This window comes from Trichomycterus rosablanca, chromosome 17 (genome assembly GCF_030014385.1).
Source record: "Trichomycterus rosablanca isolate fTriRos1 chromosome 17, fTriRos1.hap1, whole genome shotgun sequence".
Lineage (NCBI taxonomy): Eukaryota > Metazoa > Chordata > Actinopteri > Siluriformes > Trichomycteridae > Trichomycterus > Trichomycterus rosablanca.
Window position 1 is genome coordinate 8,674,507 of NC_086004.1, and position 22,208 is coordinate 8,696,714.

Below are 22,208 nucleotides of genomic sequence, written 5' to 3' on the forward strand. Positions count from 1 at the left end.
GTTTTACTGCTATTCTAACGATTCCCAATATAAACAGAAATCAACAACATAACCCTCAACAACCCTTTTGGGGTGAATTGGAACCTCAAATGCAAGCCAAGCTGTCCCATCCAACCACAGTGCCTGACTTCACTCCATATTCCAGTGGAAAGCCTTCCCTGTTATGTGGAGGCTATTTTCATTGCAAGTGTGGGTTGATACTCAAGCCCATGGTCAGGTGTTTAGGTATTTTGGAAAACTATTGGTTAAAGTCCTTATTTTGTATTCACAGGGCCTAATCAGGTAAAAAAAAATCATCATAATTAAATTCATGATTTTAAAAGGTTTAATAATGTAAACCTAGTACACCGGTGTCATCCCCACTGAAAACAAAGCAACTAAAAAAGTAACAGTGGAAAAACTGGTGTATGCATGTACTATGCATACAAAATCATTTCATGCTAGCATGCATTCTCAAGCATGAGATGTGTGCTCACTAGCAGCTTTAGAGCCGATATGCAGAGTGCTAAGAGGTAACGAATAAGGGCTTCCTAAACCCAGTTTCATTCCGTATTACACACTTATACCAAATACCCCTCTGAGCTTGCTTTAAAAGCATTTAACATACTAATAAAAAAGCTGAGCTGTGGCAAAGCAACATGCTTACAGCTTTTATTTTGACTGAAGCAGGTTTACATTTTACCTGGTTTCTCAGCGGTTGGTGCTGGGACGGTCGATCTCTGTGCGCATGGCTCTCCCGGGTCACAGCCGATGTTCCAGAATCTACGTGCACGGACCCGACTGGTGTGGGCTTTACAGGCAACACAAAACAGGTTAAGGTCATTCTAAATACAGGTCATATGTGCACCTGGACAGCATTTAGAACTCTTATGCACTATAAGACATGGTTTGTTAACTTACAATTGGCCTGCCGACCCAGTCGTATGTGTAATCGAATGTGTATCCTTTGCGTTCAAACAGTTCGGTGAACAAGGTTCGTAAGTACTCATAGTCAGGCTTTTCGAAAAAATCCAACCTCCGTACATAGCGCAGATACGTAGCCATTTCCTCTGTAAAAGCAAAAACAAAAGTGAGGTTAGCGTCCTCCAGTCTTAGCTATTTCTGATCACACAATGCAATTCCATTCCATTGTGTAGTACCATGCAGTACCCACCAAAGCTATCAGAGAAAGAAGTTAAGTTAATGGCAGCATGGTGGATTAAGCAGATTCAAGTATGAGAATATGGAGGGAAACGTAACGGCTCCATGAGACGAGCAATTAAACACTGAAAGTGTTTGTGGTGTGAACTGACTCCAACAATGGCATTGTTGCTTTCTGTAAGTTGATTTTTGTTTGATTTGTTTTTGAAGTTCTGTTGGATTCTACTTGGGCCAGTTCTTCTGCAGGACACCTAGTCATACACTGACTGACAAGATAAAATCACAACCATGTTTGGTTTAGGATTTTAACGTAATGTTTTACACTTTGGATACATTCATGACAAAAAGGGTAGTTACTCGTTACACAAGATTCATCAGTTCACAAGTTTTAATGTCAAACACAGTTATGGACAATTTAGTATCTTCAATTTACCTGACTGCATGTCTTTGGACTGTGGGAGGAAACCCACGCAGACACGGGGAGAACATGCAAACTCCACACAGAAAGGACCCGGACCGCCCCACCTGGGGATCGAACCCAGGACCTTCTTGCTGTGAGGCAACAGCGCTACCCACTGATCCACGTGCCGCTGCACAGCCATGTAACAAGTACATGCTTCAGTACATGTACAGGTTTCAGTTTTTGTAAATAAATATTCCATTTAATGTGACCATTATGGCTTAATATACAAAAGTACCAAACTCAAAAGTATTCAATTTTTTAGACTTTCTGAAATAGCCTGCTCAGGAATAATCAATTCTACTCATTTCTAATATACAGCAATAAAAATGTGCAACAAAAGCTCAGGTTTAATCTCCCCTTTGTAATCCAAGACACAGACAGTGATACGATCTGATGTGCAATAAAAAGAAAAAAGCTATTTATTTACCTGGAAAGTTCTCACAAAGAACTTCAACGGGAGTGTTCCGTTTTGTGTCCCCGATTTTTTGATATCGCTCTTTTAAAGTGTCGGCCTGAAAAATTCATTTGACCCATATTAATCTTGTTTACACAACACAAGAATAGATCTATTATTACTGTGATGAATGGTTTGAGTGACTTACCTTTAGTCCCTGCCAAGGAAGGCTGCCTCGGAGGAAGTACATGAACATGTGACCTAAGGCTTCAAGGTCATCTCGCCGACTTTGCTCTGAGAAAACATGTAATAAAACACTTGTACAGTCCATCCAGACATAAAGAAAAAAAAACAATGCCTGCTCCAATACGAAACACCAGATTTTATTATTATTCTTTACATTCTTCTGCTTATCAATGATTTATACAGTAGCAAACAGAAATCTTCAACCCCTCAAGGAAAATCAGGATTTATTAATTAAGTTTAGTATTATTATAAAAGGGTTAAATATTTCTGATTGCAACTGTATATGAATGCATGAATATTTTAAACACTTTAAAAAACTGGATTATTCTCTTAGTATAGTCGTACCTTTCCCCAAGTGTGTATTTATGGACATGTATCGAGCTGTGCCAGTCAGACTCTTGTGCTCCCGGTAAGGAATGTGTTTTTTGGTTTCAGGGTCGATGTATTCTTTGGCTAAGCCAAAGTCTATGATGTGAATGATGTGTTCCTTCTTGTTTCCTTGCCTCCCGATGAGAAAGTTCTCTGGCTTCACGTCCCTGTAGATGAGGTTCTTAGAGTGCACATATTCCATGCGTGAAATCTGGAAATGTGACACAAAACATACAAAGCAAGAATTACTGGGAGAAAAAGAACTTACTGCAAAAATCCCATCAGCATTCCTAGTTATCTCAACCATTTACATATTACATTCATGCCATTTAGCAGACAGGTTAAGCCAAAGCAACTTACAATTATGACCAACACAATGCAAGCAATTGAGGGGTAAGAGTCTTACTCAGGGGCCCAATATGGGCAATTTGGCAGTGATGGGGTTTGAACCAGTGATCTTCTTAAATATTAAGGACAGTGGTAGCTTAGTGGTTAATATTTCCAGTATTTATTAGACACTTTTATCCATAGAAAGTACAACTCTGACTAAATACACTGTAAGCAATGGGGTTATGGGCCTTGATAAGGGGCCCAAACATTAGCAAATTAAAAGTCGTGGGGTTTGAAACTACCCAGACACGTGCTATTCTCATAAAAAAGAAACAGTCATACTGTCAAAGTGGTAATATCAAGCATCCATTCCACTAAACAAAAAATTAGCAAAAATGCATTTTGCAATGATTTTAAGCAAGGCGCACACACGAGACGATTTCAGTCTATTTTTATAATATAGTGGTGGCTTATTTTAAGAAAAGATGTATATAAAACCAAGCTGAATTTAATAATTGATTAATATATACTACACATTGACCAAATCAAATAACAGATTTGAATTTTAAAGGAAATCTGTTAAGATAAGATACAGAAAATTTTAAATCTATACAATCTACAGTCGTATTTTCTTTTCTATTTATTTATGCATTTTTTCCCATTTTTCTTCCGATTTAGCAGAGTCAATTTGTCTTCCGCTGCTGGGGATCCCTGATTGCATTTGAGGAAGGTACATTTCCTGCTCACACCTCCTCCAACTCCTGCGCAGTCCTTAGTGGACCCTTTCTTTACCCCATGCATTCTGCACAGGTGCCTTTATCTGCTAATCAGGGTCCTTGCACAGTGTTAGAAGACCACACCCACATAGTCTGGTCATCCCGCTACCAGCAGACATGGTAGCCAATTAGTCCGCTGCAGGCACTGCCAATTATGCCCGTTGGATAGCGCCCAGTCAACCGGTGGCAAAGCCGAGTTTCAAACCGAGGAGTTCAGAATCTCGGAATATCCCGCTGCGCCACCTGGGTGCCCCACAGTCGTATTTTGACTAGAGACCACTATTAACCAAACAGTTCTACAAAGATTATAATTTGTTTTTCTCCCCTCTTTCTCTCTTTAAAATGTCTTGTAAAGCTAAATTAGCTCAGTGACAATAAAAAAAAAAAAGGCATATTAGCACATAAAGGACACACTTGTATCATACAGTAAAATCTTACCTTGGCATCTGTAAATTAAAAAGAAATTTTGCTAAAATATTCAAATCTGCAATAAAGTTTCCTTGAATAATTGCTAATTCTTTGCACTTTTTATCCTAAGCGGCATATAAGCAGCAAGCATGAACATCATGTTTGAAAACATAGAGTGTTCGTCTATTTAAATGTGATTAGAAACACACATGCAATGTGAAGTCACTCAGTAGCGTTAAGCTTTAAAAAGCTGTGCTGTAAAGGAGCCAGTGAACAGAAGTGAACTCACCAGCTGAATGGCAATCATTAGGACCGTCTTGAGGGAAAAGGTGCGGTCACAAAGGTCAAAGAGGTCCTCCAGGCTGGGGCCGAGCAGTTCAAGCACCATGGCATTGTATTTCCCACACGGCCCAAAATAGTACACCTGGGGCAGGCCTTCCGCTACAGACAAGCAAGAAAACACTGACTTACACAAAACATGGCAACAGAGGGCTGCTCGGCAAGGGCAACTATGTACATGTACAAAAGATAGAACATTTGCTCTATGAAACAATCCCCCACCCGCTAGATCATAAACCACAGCTAGATCATAAACAACGCTTTGCTCCATATGACTACCCCACTGTGCAGGCACCCGGAGCAGTCCCAGAGATCATTAATTACGCAGGAACACCCTGGACAGGGCGGCAATTCATTGCAGTGCTTCGGAATTCCCCTCTCAGGCATAACCAATAAATTCTGTGCAGACGCCCGGCCTGGCCGGTAGCACCTCTGAGATTAGAACACCGATCTCAGCAGTGGTGGGCTAGCATAGTTGACCGCTGCACCACCCGAGAGAGGAATCTTATTTCTTTACAGGCAAACTTGCAAATGGCCTAACCATTTTATTAGGCTTTTAAGTGGACACATATAAGTAAATAAATAAATATTTGCCTATTTGCCATTGTTTCTTTTCATGGATTTTAATGTGTAAAAGTGTAAAAACCCATAATGGAGCCAGTGTCAATGCTACAGAACATATCATTTCCATCATCTGAGTGAAAGTGGGTAGCTGTGAGGAGGCCTACGCTGTGCATGGTGTAGAATGGTTTTGTTTGTAACACCCCAGAGAACAGCGCGCATGCTGGCCTGACAATGACTCATCCGTGTTCAGGCTGTACATAACACATTCTCGGCAAAGTGTCGTTGTGGTGATTAACACGTTCTCTAGCTGCTCCTTGATTACACTGCAGTGGTACATGTCGAAGCAACCCGCTAAAGAAACACGCCTGGTCAAAAAACAAAACTATAAGTGATAATAGCCCTTACTGAGAAATGATACTCCAACACACATGTTATAGGATTTACTTTAGCTCCTAAATAGGATTATAGATGACAAGTCCAGGTCACAGCGGTAACTAAGCATCCGCGTCTCTTTGCTAAATGGCTTCAGTCAGGCTGAGACTGGAACTGAGCAATTTATCTGTGACTAGCTTTTTTTGGAAATTCATTTTGGCTTTGCTGGCTTCATACATCTAGTTTAATATCTACAGAGAACATATTATTTGGGTGGTGGATCATTTTGGTGGTGGTGTGTTAGTGTGTGTTGTGCTGGTATGAGTGGATCGGACACAGCAGTGCTGCTGGAGTTTTTAAACACCTCACTGTCACTGCTGGACTGAGAATAGTTCACCAACCAAACATTTTTCCAGCCAACAGCGCGCCGTGGGCAGCATCCTGTGACCACTGATGAAGGTCTAAAAGATGACCAACTCAAACAGCAGCAATAGATGAGCGATCGTCTCTGACTTTACATCTACAAGCTGGACCAACTAGGTAGAAGAGTGGACAGTGAGTGGACACGGTATTTAAAAACTCCAGCAGCACTGCTATGTCTGATCCACTCATACCAGCACAACACACACTAACACACAACCACCATGTCAGTGTCACTGCAGTGCTGAGAATGCCACCATGCTGTAGCTCAGTTTCAGGGTGTTAGCAATCTTCTTATAGCCCAGGCCATCTTTGTGGAGAGCAACAATTCTATTTCTCACATCCTCAGAGAGTTCTTTGCCATGAGGTGCCATGTTGAATATCCAGTGGCCAGTATGAGAGAATTGTACCCAAAACACCAAATTTAACAGCCCTGCTCCCCATTTACACCTGGGACCTTGACACATGACACCAGGGAGGGACAACGACACATTTGGGCACAATTTGGACATGTTCACTGTGGGGTGTACTCACTTATGTTGCCAGCTATTTAGACATTAATGGCTGTGTGTTGAGTTATTTTCAGAAGACAGTAAATCTACACTGCTATACAAGCTGTACACTGACTACTCTAAGTTATATCCAAGTTTCATGTCTATAGTGTTGTCCCATGAAAAGATATAATGAAATATTTGCAGAAATGTGAGGGGTGTACTCACTTTTGTGATACACTGTATGTTCAATGAAGAATAGTTTAAAACTCTAGTGGATAGAAAGATCTAGCCCAGAGTTTGAATCTTAGCAGTGCTATTGACCGGCCAAGCACCTACACAGACACGACTGTCTGTGTCTGTGGAGTGTTGAAGCGATTCCTCATTGCTGCAGCAAACTGCTGCCCAGCCACTTAACGATCATTTTTATTTAGCATATAAACAGTGTAAGACACATGATCATAACAGCAACGTGTTAAGGTGAGTTGACGTGTGGATTCTCCATTACAAGACCAGCGTGACGTCCGTCCCCTTGTGCTGAGCAGAGCAGGCATGTGATGAGAGCGGAGAGAGGACGAGATTGAATAATCACACCCTGTGCTCCATACAGAGTGGGTGCCAGGGAAAGATGACTAATCATCAATAACTTGTCCTTATCGTAGGCTGCTCTGCATTAGCACTAAGCGCATTCCATTTAGCTTCATGTGAAACAAAAGCCCAACTGCACCATTAAATGCTGTATCTATCTCTCTGTTTAGTTAAGGCCTGACATGGTCTTTTTTTCCTTCTACTTTTATCTCACGCAGTCAGGCTGGCTTGTGGCTTTATAAGAAACAAACTACCTGAAAAGCTATCAGAACTAAAACACAATAATTAGACTGGGCTCTCCTACATTCACGTCTACAACTAGAACTGCAATAACTATCAACAAAGTCATAACAACAGTGTGAATTTTTTTTTTTATCTTCTATTCGCTAATTTCTCCCCTTTTCACCCAATCATTGGGCAACTCTAAGTTTTTTGTTTCGGCTGCTCCCGTATTCATTTTCATAAACTGCTTTATCCTGGTCAGGGCTGTGGCAAGTCTGGTTTCACCAGGTAACCCTGGGCTAAAGGGAACATAATACTCAGGATAGAGAGCCAATCCATCACAGAGCTTTAGCCATTCCTCCCTTAGACACAGCCAATCATGTCCACTCTGGCCAGCTGACAGCAATGGTGGGCTAGTGTAATAGACCATTGCGCCACTCAAGTTATTATATGTGTATATATGACAATGAATACGTTTTTCTGTTGATGATTTAAATGCTGCTAAAAATTGTGCAAGAATTGAATTTAAATAAGCACTCTAACCAATAGCAATAATGAAAATAATGGGTTAACAGTTAAACAGTTAGTCAATATCTCTATTGCACAATTTTTACTTGAGGTGTGTTAGTTTACTGTTCTATTTCCATTGCACCTTTATACTTAGTTAGTGTCCTACCTATTTATGTTTATATAAATGTTTATGTAAGTAATGTTTATATAAATAAATGCGCTGTTGGCTGGATATCTTTGGTTGGTGGACGATTCTCAGTCCAGCAGTGACAGTGAGGTGTTTAAAAACTCCAGCAGCGCTGCTGTGCCTGATCCACTCATACCAGCACAACACACACTAACGCACCACCACCATGTCAGTGTCACTGCAGTGCTCAGAATGATCCACCACCCAAATAATACCTGCTCTGTGGTGGTCCTGACCATTGAAAGACAGAGTGAAAGCAGGCTAAAAAGGTATGTAGAGAAACAGATGGACTACAGTCAGTAATTGTAGAACTACAAAGTGCTCCTATATGATAAGTGTAGCTGATAAAAAAAACAGTGAGTTTAGAAACAAGGACGTGGTCATAATGTTATGCCCGATGCTCAGTGTATATTACTCTATTAGATCAAAAATATGTTGACACCTGCACCAAGAGAAATTCCTTCTACACCTGATACTTGGCGAATAAATAATGATTCTGATTTTGATCAATAACCCCTCATACTTGATGCTTGACTAAATGGCAGATGCTGGGAAGGGTGGAACAATAAGAAAGGGTTAGGGTTAAAAAGCTAAAGTAAAAAAAAATGGAAGGGTGACTACAGACTAAAAGGTTTAGGCTTCCCCCGACCCATCCCCCATATTTTACCATCAAGCATGAGTCAAGTCCCAGTAGTGACCCAAAGGAAGCACATTCGGCACTCTACTGAGTCTGACTTCTATCTGAGCTTCATACTGTTGCATAATCAACCATATCCAGCTTTTATAACTACAGTCTATGCAATTAGGAAAGCTGTATGAACCTTTGTTTGGCAAATCAGAGCCTAGAACTTATGGCGAAAAGCAGGAACACTTCCCTTCCCTAGGTTTAGAACCAGAAATCCAGTCTGGGGGAGGGGTGACTTCTCAGACTAACTCTGCTCCTACGGAAAACGTCATAGGAAGCACATCCTGAGGACGGCAGAATCACAATCACATCTCCTGCACCTGTCCCACGGCCATTCTTTCTCTAGAGCAGGACAAAAGTGTTCAGAACTGCTTGTTTGAAAACAAAACATTCACGCCTTTGGGCAGAAAGAGAGTTCTCCAAATATTTTTTTGAGATTTAGATCTAAGATCTAGCTGCATCTTTTACACTATATATATATATACAGTATACCGATCAGCAATAACATTAAAATCACCTCCTTGTTTCTACACTCACTGTCCATTTTATCAGCTCCACTTACCATATAGAAGCACTTTGTACTTCTACAATTGCTGACTGTAGTCCTTCTGTTTCTCTACATACCTTTTTAACCTGCTTTTATCCTGTTCTTCAATGATCAGGACCCCCACAGGACCCCCACACGACCACCACAGGACCACCACAGGACCACCACAGAGCAGGTATTATTTAGGTGGTGGATGATTCTCAGCACTGCAGTGACAATGACATGGTGGTGGTGTGTTAGTGTGTGTTGTGCTGGTATGAGTGGATCAGACACAGCAGCACTACTATAGTTTTTAAATACCGTGTCCACTCACTGTCCACTCTATTAGACATTCCTACCTAGTTGGTCCACCTTGTAGATGTAAAGTCAGAGAAGATCGCTCATCTATTGCTGCTGTTTGAGTTGGTCATATTCTAGACCTTCAACAGTGGTCACAGGACGCTGCCCCTGGGGCACTGTTGGCTGGATATTTTTGGTTGGTGGACTATTTTCAGTCCAGCAGGGGCAGTGAGGTGTTTAAAAACTCCATCAGCATTGCTGTGTCTTGTCCACTCATACCAGCACCATGTCAGTGTCACTGCAGTGCTGAGAATGATTCACCACCCAAATAATACCTACTCTGTGATGGTCCTGACCATTGAAGAACAGCATGAAAGGGGGCTAATAAAACATGAAGAGAAACAGATGGACTACAGTCAGTAATTGTAAAACTACAAAGTGCTTCTATATGGTAAGTGGAGCTGATAAAATGGACAGTGAGTGTAGAAACAAGAAGGTTTTAATGTTATGGTTGATCGGTGTGTGTGTATATATATATATATATACAGGGGTTGGACAAAATAACTGAAACACCTGGTTTTAGACCACAATAATTTATTAGTATGGCGTAGGGCCTCCTTTTGCGGCCAAAACAGCGTCAATTCGTCTTGGAAATGACATATACAAGTCCTGCACAGTGGTCAGAGGGATTTTAAGCCATTCTTCTTGCAGGATAGTGGCCAGGTCACTACGTGATGCTGGTGGAGGAAAACGTTTCCTGACTCGCTTCTCCAAAACACCCCAAAGTGGCTCAATAATATTTAGATCTGGTGACTGTGCAGGCCATGGGAGATGTTCAACTTCACTTTCATGTTCATCAAACCAATCTTTCACCAGTCTTGCTGTGTGTATTGGTGCATTGTCATCCTGATACACGGCACCGCCATTGGATGCACATGGTCCTCCAGAATGGTTCGGTAGTCCTCGGCAGTGACGCGCCCATCTAGCACAAGTATTGGGCCAAGGGAATGCCATGATATGGCAGCCCAAACCATCACTGATCCACCCCCATGCTTCACTCTGGGCATGCAACAGTCTGGGTGGTACGCTTCTTTGGGGCTTCTCCACACCGTAACTCTCCCGGATGTGGGGAAAACAGTAAAGGTGGACTCATCAGAGAACAATACATGTTTCACATTGTCCACAGCCCAAGATTTGCGCTCCTTGCACCATTGAAACCGACGTTTGGCATTGGCACGAGTGACCAAAGGTTTGGTTATAGCAGCTCGGCCGTGTATATTGACCCTGTGGAGCTCCCGACGGACAGTTCTGGTGGAAACAGGAGAGTTGAGGTGCACATTTAATTTTGCCGTGATTTGGGCAGCCGTGGTTTTATGTTTTTTGGATACAATCCGGGTTAGCACCCGAACATCCCTTTCAGACAGCTTCCTCTTGCGTCCACAGTTAATCCTGTTGGATGTGGTTTGTCCTTCTTGGTGGTATGCTGACATTACCCTGGATACCGTGGCTCTTGATACATCACAAAGACTTGCTGTCTTGGTCACAGATGCGCCAGCAAGACGTGCACCAACAATTTGTCCTCTTTTGAACTCTGGTATGTCACCCATACTGTTGTGTGCATTGCAATATTTTGAGCAAAACTGTGCTCTTACCCTGCTAATTGAACCTTCACACTCTGCTCTTACTGGTGCAATGTGCAATTAATGAAGATTGGCCACCAAACTGGTCCAATTTAGCCATGAAACCTCCCACACTAAAATGACAGGTGTTTCAGTTATTTTGTCTAACCCCTGTATATATATATATATATATATATATATATATATATATAGATATAGATATAGATATAGATATATATAGATATATATAGATATATATATATATTAGGGCTGTCAAACGATTAAAATTTTTAATCGCGATTAATCTCAGAATTTCATATAGTTAATCGCGATTAATCGCATTAAAAAAAAACTGTGTAAATGTTATAGAAAACAAGGATTTTTAAGTGAAATGTTACAATTAAAATGGTGAACACATTTTATGCTAAATGTACTTATGTTAAAAACCGCTGGGACAAGAGAAAACTGTAAGGGAGTTTTATTCACTCACATACTAGGCAGTAAATGTCAGATTGTAGGTTAGAATTTCTCCATCAGCAAACATTGTAGATCAGCGGTGCTTTAGGTGGGATAAGGTGTAATTATTGTAACAGACTTTTCTGTGCTTGTATCGTGACGATGGTTTGATGGACGTTTCTACACGAAGTGAGTGTGTTTTGACCCTTTGGGGCTTCCATAGTTCATGAACTAACGTGCTCGACTCAGCTTTCCGGTATTCGGTACAGAAGAAGAAGTTAATTAAGTGTAAGAAAAGTGTTCTGCTCCCGACAACTTGTGAATATAGCGTGTATTTATTTCTTTATTATGCAAGTGCATCACTACCACGATCGGTTACATTATGTTAACAAACCGCAAATGAAAAACGGTGGCAAGTCCGACATTAAAACGTTTGTTCTACCAGTCAAGTGTCAACATGAACTAGAATTTGCGTTAATGGCACTAATTTTTTTAATCGCGTTAAATTGAGGTCGCGTTAATGCGTTATTATCGCGTTAACTTCGACAGCCCTAATATATATATATATATAGATATAGATAGAGAGAGAGAGAGAGAGAGAGAGCAAATACAGTAGTTTCATTACTGAGAAGCCCAAGCAGTATTTATACATAAAGCATGAAATGTTTTACAACTATATTCATGGTGGCTGTAAATAAATGTTCAGTTAGAACTGCAAGAACGAAGGTGTTTAAACAGAATACACCCAGGCAACAACACCTCCAGCTCTAGTCTAGTTTAGTCAGTTGATCCTTTTCCAGATCTCCCATGATAACCGCTCTAAAAGGGCATCCAGGAATCGCTCTTGGCGAGTAGGCCACTTTTTAGATGTGCTGACTCATCATACACACAGACACTCTCGCTGGGCTTAAAAGGTTTGCTGTAGAGCAGCTATGCAACACTGAGTACCAGATCCAGACATACAATGCAATTTAGGACTGAAATCAGACAAATTAAACTGAGTTCATGCAGAAAAGTCTGAAACGACTGACTAATATTTTTGTTGGTGGTGGTGGGCGGGAAGGGGAGGTGGATTTTTGAACAGAAATAAGAGCCTGATATTGATTTCTAGTTTTTTTTCTCTCTGAGTAATATAACACACATGTGCCATAATGGCAGGCATCATTCCTACAACATTAAACAGAAAGCTGTATGTGCCATTATTTTAAAAGGCAGGATGAGTAAGTTGACGGCAGACTTCAGGGTGGTGCACACAGCGCTGTGCTCTGAATTATTAATGAAATGCTGCTCGGGTGGATGCTGCTACCCTTTACCTCAATGCACTACCTTAAGGATCACAATAATATCTGGTCTAGGACCATAAACATGCAAATTTCAATCATCATAAATGTGTAGCAGCACGTTACATTACCATTATATTCCTGAAAGCTGTTTAGAGCTGAATTATGACTGCCTTTCGGACGACGATGAGAGGCAACCGAAATGGCAGGAGAAAACACATACAGACACGGGGAGAGGAGAGAGAGCCAAACTTCACACAGATTGTCACTACAATTATAGATCGAACCAGGGACCTTAGAGAGCATGTCGCTGTGCGCACCATTCCGAAACCTGTAACTGGCCTTCTACACCCTGTATTAAATCAGTACAAAACACATGTACTGGTGTTTGTTTGTTTGTTTGTTTATTAGGATTTTAACGTCATGTTTTACACTTCGGTTACATTCATGACAGGAACGGTAGCTACTCATTACACAAGATTCATCAGTTCACACAAGGTTATATCAAACACAGTCATGGACAATTTAGTATCTCCAATTTACCTCACTTGCATGTCTTTGGACTGTGGGAGGAAACCAGAGCACCCAGAATAAACCCACACAGACACGGGGAGAACATGCAAACTCCACACAGAAAGGACCTGGACCGCCCCACCTGGGGATCGAACCCAGGACCTTCTTGCTGCGAGGCGACAGTGCTACCCACTTAGCCACCGTGCCGCCCCATGTACTGGTGTAAAACTAAGGCAGCCTGCTTCAATCACACCTCCGAATGTCAAGGAAAGAAAACTGTGCCACGTCACATGCGCTACACGTCTCCAGTAAATCTACACCATAGAGCAAACTCAAAGGGTCTGAACAGCATGCCCTGTCTGAACCAGAGCGATCCACAAGGAGCAAGAAAATTTGCATTGTGTCACCAGGGAAACGTCGTGGCACGGCAACACACCGAGCCGTGACGCCCGATCCGCTACCTCTTGAATTAAAGAACAGACTAAAAGGATCAAACCAAGCAGAGGCTTGCAAAGAAAACAAACACCTCATATGTGGCCCAACATCACTTATCAGGCTTTACACACAAACTCACACAAAGAAAATCCCATCAGCAGTCTCAGAAAGGAAATGCATTTCTGCTCCTGCCTGTGAATGAGAAGCATCCCCCTGCACGTCCCTTCCTACACGGCGCAACATGGCTCAGACCTTGTGCTCGGCAATGACTCAGACATTTAACGATATTTCAGATGACCGCGCCAATGTACCGTTAATGCATGGCATTTCATCTCTGCCAGCCTCCTCTGTCACTTACAGACGAGCAAAGCCAAGAAAACACATGAGGGAATTCCAGATGACTAGCAGCTCAGCTCAACAGAAACCAGTTGTGCACCTTCTACCCACATAAACAACAATACAGTTCTTTGTGGCGGTGCCTTGCCACATCCATGAGCCAATAAACACTGCTACATTTATTGGCACAAGGATAATTGTACCCACCCTATAGCTTAGACAATACTAGACTACTGTGTCCCCTTTCACCTCAATTCAAAAGTCAAAAACCTAATGTACAGATGCAATGACCTGCAAAATTGACACCAAGAGTCTACCAGGATATCAAAAGCACAATTTGACAAATGAACAGAGTTAAGGACATACCTGTACTCCCCAATGTTTTGTAGAACCTGTATTCCAAATGGAGCTGTGGTGCCCTGGACTTCACCGGTTCCTTTAAAAAAAAGGAAAAAGAACAATCATATGCTAAGTGCTAACACATGCACACACACAATTCTAGGTTCCACATTGCTCAAACAGTCAATACAACATAGAATTCTTTGTTACTGGGAGTTTAGTCAACCAAGGTAGTTCTGCAAGGTCACAGTTGGCACATGCATGCCAGCATTTCCACCAGCCATTGTTAAACTTCAATACCTCTGGTCTGTACTCTTAAACATAATGCATTTCATGTACCTACTTTGATCATAATACAAAAGCCTGAGGTTCAGCGTCATGACGCATTGTGTTTTTGTCTCTGTGGGTTTCACTTTACTTGTTCACAATACCACAATCCCTTCTATACACACACGTACAGTGCATTAATATACAGTACTATTTTATTTGAACTATTTTTGCATTTCACTTCCCAAAAATGTCAGCTTGAGCATCTACCTGCATCTGAAAATACATTTTATGAGCAAAAGTACATTGACATCTAACCAAGAGCTTACTGGACATCCTATTTAAAAAAACCTTCCTACTTCGTAGCCATAACATCCTTCAGTCACGAGGCTTTTAAATAAATTCTGGAGTAAGTCTGATGGAATTTGTGCCAATTTGTTAAAAACAGCATTTGTAATTTCAACCACTGATTTAGCACACACTTTTATCCAAATAAGCTTACAACTGTGAGCATATCGATTTGTAATCCAAGCCATTAAGAGATAGGGGACTTGCGGTAATCTGGCAATAGTGGGGCTTGAACTAGCAAGCTTCCATTTACTAGTCCATAACCTTACCCACTCAGCTATAACTGCCCACTGATGATAGATAAGAAAGTGCCTGGCTAGCAATCGATGGGTCGATTCTTCCCACAGGTGTGTGGGGTTGAGATCAGGGTACTGTGCAGGCAACTGGACTTCATACTTTTTTCGTACCCTGGACCGAGTGTGAAATTGTACAGTACAATGCACACATAGACCAGTACTATAAGCATTGATTAGAACTATTAACACTGTTACGTCTGCTACGTCCTGTTCTCTGATTGGGATTACTTAAATCTTATTATGACCTTATAGGACCACCAATGTTGGCTGAACGAGCAACATCTAGTGCAGAGTATTAACCTGATGTTGCTTGGCATTGTTCAAACAATCGTGTAAAGCCTTGCAGTCACAGCAGTGCACACCCAAACAAAAGTTTATTTATATAATAAACGTATTCAGTGTTATGCGTGTTAGTAATTCATGTATTTTTGTTTTCTCTTTTAATATGACATCATGTCATTATATTTGACCAGTGACATGATATTAGGTACCCTGCTTAGCCAAATATGTAGAAACCAAACCATTAGCATGTACACAGAGTTAACAATCACACCATAAGTATTGTGCATGCTGTCTGTTTTTGTTCTCTCAGATAGAGACATGACTCGGTGGCTGTTTATATAGTAAACATGGCTAACACTTCAACCATTAGCTCAGTTAAAAAACAACAGATACAAATAACCAGAGATGTCTCAATCTTATACCTGTTTCAATCTGTATCTGAGATAATACTGACCTTTTGGACGATAGATTTAAGATTTTATTGGGTAATACATCACAATCCAATCCAATCCACTGATGTATTTTAAACTGTAAATGAGTGTGATGTTGGCTGACAGACCACATATTTCCAGAAACACAGCACACAGACTATTTTAAAACAAACCACCATCACACATTTGACATCTTGCATAACTTTCTAGCAGAGAGTTGGCTTGGTAACTGCGAGGATATGAGTAATTAGTATCAGTATCAGGAAATATTCAGAGCTTTGATATCTGGTGCATGTTTGCTTGCTTGCCTGGTGTCTGTATTTACGTAATAGTCTGTTTACATACGTACAGCAACAGCATGTGACATTTTGACAATGCATCACTACCACTGTACTACACTGTTTCTACATCACTGTATGTTTAAAAAAGATCTCTGTACAGCATACAGGTGTTTTACACTTGAATCTTTGATCTGGATCCAAATCTGTTAGGACTAATGGGTTGGACTAACTGAGACGTTTAAGCTCAGACGTTTAAGGTGGGAACACAACTCTGATTGCCAGCTGATAAAACACTTTCTGTTTGGTCTCAAATTTCTGAAAACTAAGAAGCACTTAGTGTTTAATAATGATTAGGGGTGTAATGATGCACCACAAGACAGTTAAAAATTGATTCACATGTGTAATGATTCAAATCGGTTTAGATGTATAATGATTTGATATTCACTTTAAACAGCAGAGGGCACTGGCGCTATACACCTTGCCTGGTTGATGTCACTACAGGGTTGCCAGGTTCGGAATTTTCCAGCCAAATTTATTTATGTGAGGATACTTTCTTTATTTGTATTATTAATTTATTTATTTAATGTGGGATTTATTTAATTTCAGTTTTTTTTTACAAAGATAAGCACAAATACAGTATTTTGTTTTTTAAATAGAAATAATAAAAGGAAACTTTGTCATAATTTGTCTTTAATTTTGTTTAAAAAAAATAGGGAAAAATCATAGTGTGAACCCAGTATCGTGAATCGCATGGCATCGTGGGTAGAGTGTATCGTTACATCCCTAATAATGATATGAATAAGAAGAATTTATTTCCTAAAACGTTACACAGTCAAGCCAGGGCTCAGGTGGACTGTGCGAACACAAGCATTTAAAACAAGTTTAATGCACTCTAAATAAAAAAATTACTTACTTTGTTCTTATATATGCATTATAAATTAACTAATAATGGTTAGACATGAGATGATGGCAAATTGTTTTGTTTGAAACCTGTAAAACAAAGACATATTGTGAAATATGAGAAAGAAATAGATCAATAAGTAGCCCAAGCACAGATTTAGCAAATTTTGTGTCTGGGTTTGTTCCTTGTTGTTTCATGTCTATTAAAATACCTATTGGGATAATTAAGTGGGCACAAATTCTCACAGACACACCTGTAAATTGTATGGAGGGCCTTGCCAGAGTATTACAGACGAGGCTGAATTTATTAATTGTATTTATCATTAATAAGACCATCGTTACCAAGGTTCTCTGTTGTATTAAACACACTGTATGTATGTTGAGACACACCCCAAACCACACCCATTAGCAAGCCAGCTAGTCAACGTTAACAACTGACGTGATGTTTCCTGGCAGCTTTTCAGTGACATGATTTGCTTAGAGTCGTTTTTAATTTAGATGATTGAATTCTGAAATGATTAAAGTGTTTTACTTTTTTTTTACTTTTACAGCTAGGCTGAGCATTTCATACCTTTATGTCTCAGAAATGATTGAACTTGGCAGCACAGTCACGAAATGCATCATACATACCAGAATATATCTCAAAGTGACCATGAACTGAATTTAAAACTTTAAAGACACAAACAATAAATAAATGTCATATACTTACCAATTTAATAGCAACATATTCATTGGTGTAGAGGTTTTTTCCTGAAAAAGAAGAAGGATTATGTCATTACAAAGCCATTTTGTCAGCTATAATGTTGACAGTTGGGGCGGCACGGTGACTCAGTGGGTACCACTGTCGCCTCACAGCAAGAAGGTCCTGGGTTCGATCCCCAGATGGGGCGGTTCGGGTCCTTTCTGTGTGGAGTTTGCATGTTCTTCCCGTGTCTCCGTGTGTTTCCTCCGGGTGCTCCGGTTTCCTCCCACAGTCCAAAGACATGCAACTGAGGTGAATTGGAGATACAAAATTGTCCATGACTGTGTTCGATATAACCTTGTGAACTGATGAATCTTGTGTAATGAGTAACTACCGTTCCTGTCATGAATGTAACCAAAGTGTGAACGTGAAGTTAAAATCCTAATAAAACAAAGAAACATTAACAGTTGCTTTTGTAATCAATTGTAATCTATTATAGACACTTAAAATATTAACATAAACATGAATTCAATTCAAAGGGCAGTTACCATGAGGTGTAACAATGGATTGTTTGAAAGTACCAAATGTATTATATCTGCCAAAGTATTCAAGCATGACTTTTCATTCAATCTGTCCAAACCTTTTAGAAAATTAATTTTTATGCTCTTAAAAAGACCATAAACAAAAGGCTCTGTTTTTCGCATAGACAGGTTGAAGTTGCATGAGCGATTAGTCCAAAGCTTAAAAAACAACAGTTCTTCATGCACAACTGCAAGAAATGTGGGGATTTTACCATCTGTGGTTCATACCATTACTAATCAGTTAAGAAAATCTAGAGAAATCTCTGTAAGTTTGCGGTGTCATAATTGCTGTCTAAGTAGTGCATCTAAAAAAATCCTCCTTATGAGGTCAACGTCTTAATAGAATCCTTTCTACATAGGCAGCTGCCTAGGTAGGCAGTAGGCAGCAAGGCAGTTCATTAGGTTTTCAGACAGATCCATAATTAGTCAGTCACAGTTAGGGATGCGATACCATTTTTTCCCAACCGAGTACTAGTACAAGTACATGTATTTTTGTACTTGCCGATACCGATACCAATACCTATTTAGAATACCGTTTTTTTTTTTTTTTAAACAAAAACACGTGAGAAGTGACGAGAAGTTTAATGATACCACGTCCAAAAATGCACGTCAACAAGTAGCGAGTGATCAAAGTGTTTGTGCGCTGATGTGATGAAATCAAGGAGGAAAAATAAATCTGAGTGGATTTGGCAACACGAATAAAATGGATTGTTCTGTAGTGAGTTGGAGGTTAATAAATATTTTTGCAATGTTGGTGTTTTGTTATGTTTTGTAGAGAACGATGAGGTCAGAAATACTGTAAGACGTGTGTGTGTGCCGGTGTATTCTGATATAAACTATATTATCCCACTGTCCCACCTGTTTACACTCCTCTCCTGCGTTTCCCCTCACACCGTATCCTGCGTTCTCATTGGCTGTTCGTCACTCATTCCCAGTCGCACATCTGAGATCAGATATCTGACGTGCTAGAAAACTCGAGCGGTCGGCGAGCCGGTCGGATCGAGTTGTTGGATAGTTCACACTTAGCGATCGAGAGCCGAGTTTTGATCGCCGAGTGCTCCCGAGCCGGCAAATCTAGCGCCGACCAGCCGCCGAGCGAAAATCAGGGCAAAAATCGTGTAGTGTGGCATAACGCAGCAACGTGCACTAGGCACACGGTATCGGATGTTTAGTATCGGAGCCTTGTTTGCGAGTACGAGTACAAGTTAATGAGCGCGGTGTCGGGCAAATACCCGATACCAGTATCGGTACTCATGCATCTCTAGTCACAGTGCTTTATTACTACCTCGATCATACTTCATATATTACACTTTTTTACTTCCTTACCGAGTTTCAGCTCCCCGAAATTTCCACAGCCGATCTTCTTGCCCACACGAAAGTTTGGTCCAACCATGAGGACACCGGACGATGCAGATGAACTGGAGGGCCGTGAGTGTCCACTGCGACCCTGGGCCACTTTACTGCTTCTTGTCGGCCTTTCACCCTCTTTGTCTCTGGTGTGCTCCATCACTGCAGTGCTGAGAATGCACTGATCCAGAGAAACAGGCCCGGGCCCAGAGCACTCACCTCAGGCTGAAAAAAAGCTCATGGGACACCTGCCCCTGTGGCCGTCACTGCTGCCAGGCTGAAGGTAGGACCTTTATAGACATCCACACTACAGAAAAGAAACAGATAAAGTAAGTACTTCAGTGGCAAACAATTCATTTGGAAAGCTGAACCAAAAATAATACTGTATTTTGGTTTCAAACAATGCTACAAGCCGTTATTATAAATTAACAATGTAACTTGCTACAGCTTGGCTAAATCAAACTACAAACTTCAATTAAGCTGTGATATTGTCCTGACCTTAACACTACAGAGAATACTTGGACTATACTGAAACGTCAAGTCCATGGCACACGCCAGCAACTCAACTGGTTAAACCCAACTGGCCAATTCTGTCGAGCAATCAAAGGTCCAACCACAGAATGAAATAAATAATGTAGCATTTTAGAAATTTACAATATTCTGTAATACCATGTCTCAATTATTTAACCCTTACATAATACTGCTGATATTAAACCTATCACTAGTCTGCAGGACCTAAAGTTGAGTTACAACATGGTTAAATTATTTGAAACTTAATAACGACCCTTCATTTCCCTCAGCTGTGGTGTGTAACAAAAACCGCACCCAGAGATTCAAGTGTTCAAGGTGTTTTGCAACCATGGTAAAAAAAAAAAAAAAAAAAAAACTAAGGAGTCGTCACAAAAGCTGAGAGACTTGATTATTAAGAGCAATGGGTCCAAGATTTACAAGACTTTAAACAATTCCAGAGACACCTGGATCTGGAGTATTGTCTGGAAGTTCGAATCTTATGCCACAACAGCAAACCTTGGCCGTGGACGAAAGCCCATCCAGAAGTCTTTGCAATCTTATCAGGTCAACAACAACAAAAACCCATGTTACTGCAAACTTACAGGATGACCTGAAGACGACAGGAACAAATGTGTCAGTGGCAACCACAAGAACATCACTTAACGGAGGATGTCATGGCCAGACTCACAAGCTATTCTTGACCAAGAAGCACATAAGGGGTCAACTGGAATGCTCCAAATTGAATTTAGATTGACCTGCAGAGTTTTGGGACATAATTCTATAAAAGTGACAAATTAAAACTGGAACTATTTGGCCACATGGATCAAATACTGTAGTTTTCAAAGAATAGTGTAACTGGCACAAAAAAATCTTGGTTATAAGCAGATAATTGAAAAAAAAATATTTAGGGGTCGCCGTTATATCATGATCAGCATTATTGATTCGGCACAGTTTTTACACCGGATGCCTTTCTGACACGACCCTCCATATTTGTCCGGGTTTGGGACCAGCACTACAATGCACTGGTTTATGCATCCTAGCGGCTAGGTACCTATAGGACAATTCAGTGTCTCCAATTAGCCTGGCTGCATGTTTTTGGACTGTGGGAGGAAACCGGAGCACCCAGGGGAAACCCATGCAGACATGGGGAGAACATGCAAACTCCGCACAGAAAGGACCTCATTTGTACTCATTTGCATAGTTGTAGTATTTCCTGCTGTCCAGGTATGATTGTTTTTCACAGCTAATTTGTTTGTCTATTTTAATAAAACATTTAATTTGATGTTCATTTGTAAGGATGTCTAAATTTCCCACAGTTCTTTACCACATTACAATCCATACTGCAGTTATTGTGGACAGACAACTGTATTACTATTATAGGCTTATTACTATTATAAGAATTATTTCAGAATACTCTACGCAGTCACATATCTAATCTTTAAGGATAAAGAACAGTCCTGAGCACTTTCAGGAAGCACACCAGTACTATAACTTCTTTGTCATGTTTAGCATTTAGTTCCAGTGTAGTTTAGCTAAACCTCTGCACAAGTCATCCACCCCCTAAGCCTTCATTATTCAGGTAAAACCCTAAAGAGTTGTTAACTGTCATATACAGTACATACAAACAAACACACACACAGTCTTTTATGTCAGTGCATAAACAGGCATTACCATACAGTAATAACAGGCTTCATCTATAGATGTACAAGTCACACTTGTATATCAGTGCCACATGCCAAGAGCCCCCTCTTTTTCATGTTATACTCTGTTGTGCTTGGTTTACCCTGGTGAATGACATAGTACAGAGCTAGGCATGTCTCAACATGTCTGTATGTAATGAATGTCTGTGTGAGAATCATAGATGTATATTTTTTATGGGAAGTGAATTAAATTCACCCTGAAGCACAAACACACACAAAGCTTTATCATCTGCTTATGAGGTAAACGTTGTTTATGTGTAATACATACTACTACA

At 40.5% G+C, this 22,208-nt stretch overlaps 1 protein-coding gene across 1 annotated transcript in view; it reads right to left on the reverse strand.

Annotated features, from left to right (window-relative positions):
- Nucleotides 1-22,208, reverse strand: part of csnk1g1 (casein kinase 1, gamma 1) — a 40,041-nt gene that overhangs the window by 13,100 nt on the left and 4,733 nt on the right. Inside the window, exons 2-10 of the mRNA XM_063013485.1 lie at nt 19,703-20,030; nt 17,823-17,863; nt 14,336-14,405; nt 4,416-4,567; nt 2,589-2,823; nt 2,206-2,291; nt 2,031-2,115; nt 901-1,049; nt 683-790 (exon numbers count right to left, since the gene is read on the reverse strand). Of these exons, the coding sequence (XP_062869555.1) occupies nt 683-790; nt 901-1,049; nt 2,031-2,115; nt 2,206-2,291; nt 2,589-2,823; nt 4,416-4,567; nt 14,336-14,405; nt 17,823-17,863; nt 19,703-19,883 (1,107 nt within the window). The 5' untranslated portion in view covers nt 19,884-20,030. The remainder of the gene's footprint in view (nt 1-682; nt 791-900; nt 1,050-2,030; nt 2,116-2,205; nt 2,292-2,588; nt 2,824-4,415; nt 4,568-14,335; nt 14,406-17,822; nt 17,864-19,702; nt 20,031-22,208) is intronic.